This window comes from Pygoscelis adeliae, unplaced genomic scaffold (assembly GCF_000699105.1).
Source record: "Pygoscelis adeliae isolate BGI_AS28 unplaced genomic scaffold, ASM69910v1 Scaffold358, whole genome shotgun sequence".
Classification (NCBI taxonomy): Eukaryota; Metazoa; Chordata; class Aves; order Sphenisciformes; family Spheniscidae; genus Pygoscelis; species Pygoscelis adeliae.
Window position 1 is genome coordinate 276853 of NW_008825429.1, and position 422 is coordinate 277274.

General features: G+C 54.5%; 1 protein-coding gene across 1 annotated transcript in view; it reads right to left on the reverse strand.

Annotated features, from left to right (window-relative positions):
- PITPNB (phosphatidylinositol transfer protein, beta) overlaps nucleotides 1–74 on the reverse strand; it is a 35477-nt gene extending 35403 nt beyond the window's left edge. The window contains exon 1 of the mRNA XM_009330828.1: nucleotides 29–74. Within this exon, the coding sequence (XP_009329103.1) occupies nucleotides 29–74 (46 nt within the window). The remainder of the gene's footprint in view (nucleotides 1–28) is intronic.
- Nucleotides 75–422: the final 348 nt, after the last annotated feature.

Here is a 422-nt window from a genome sequence, read left to right on the forward strand (position 1 = left end):
GGTGTGACGGCGGCGAGGCGTACCGTACCCGCCACGCTGTACGCCGCTGTTCGCACACGGAGCACCGTGTGCATCTCCTCCGTTTTTAACGCCGTGGCTGACCTGACGGCACCGCTGTCTACGTTCACACCGCCAGCGCCACTGCGCTTTTGGTGCCTGGCACCTCCTCTGCCAATAACGCTACCGGATCTCTCTTTTTTTGGGGGTAGGGAAGCTGAAATTTCCCTATGCAGTGTGTTTCAGGCAAAATCCTTTTCTCGCGGATTGCTGTTACGTTACCTCAGGGCTGCCCCCGTTTTGCCACACAAAACGCAATAAATCAGATTGCTAGTGCCTCCACAAAGGGAAAGACACTTTCACCGTTTCATTAAAGGGTGTAACACAACGAGCCATGATTACTGTGTCCAATGCGGCCCTCTTGT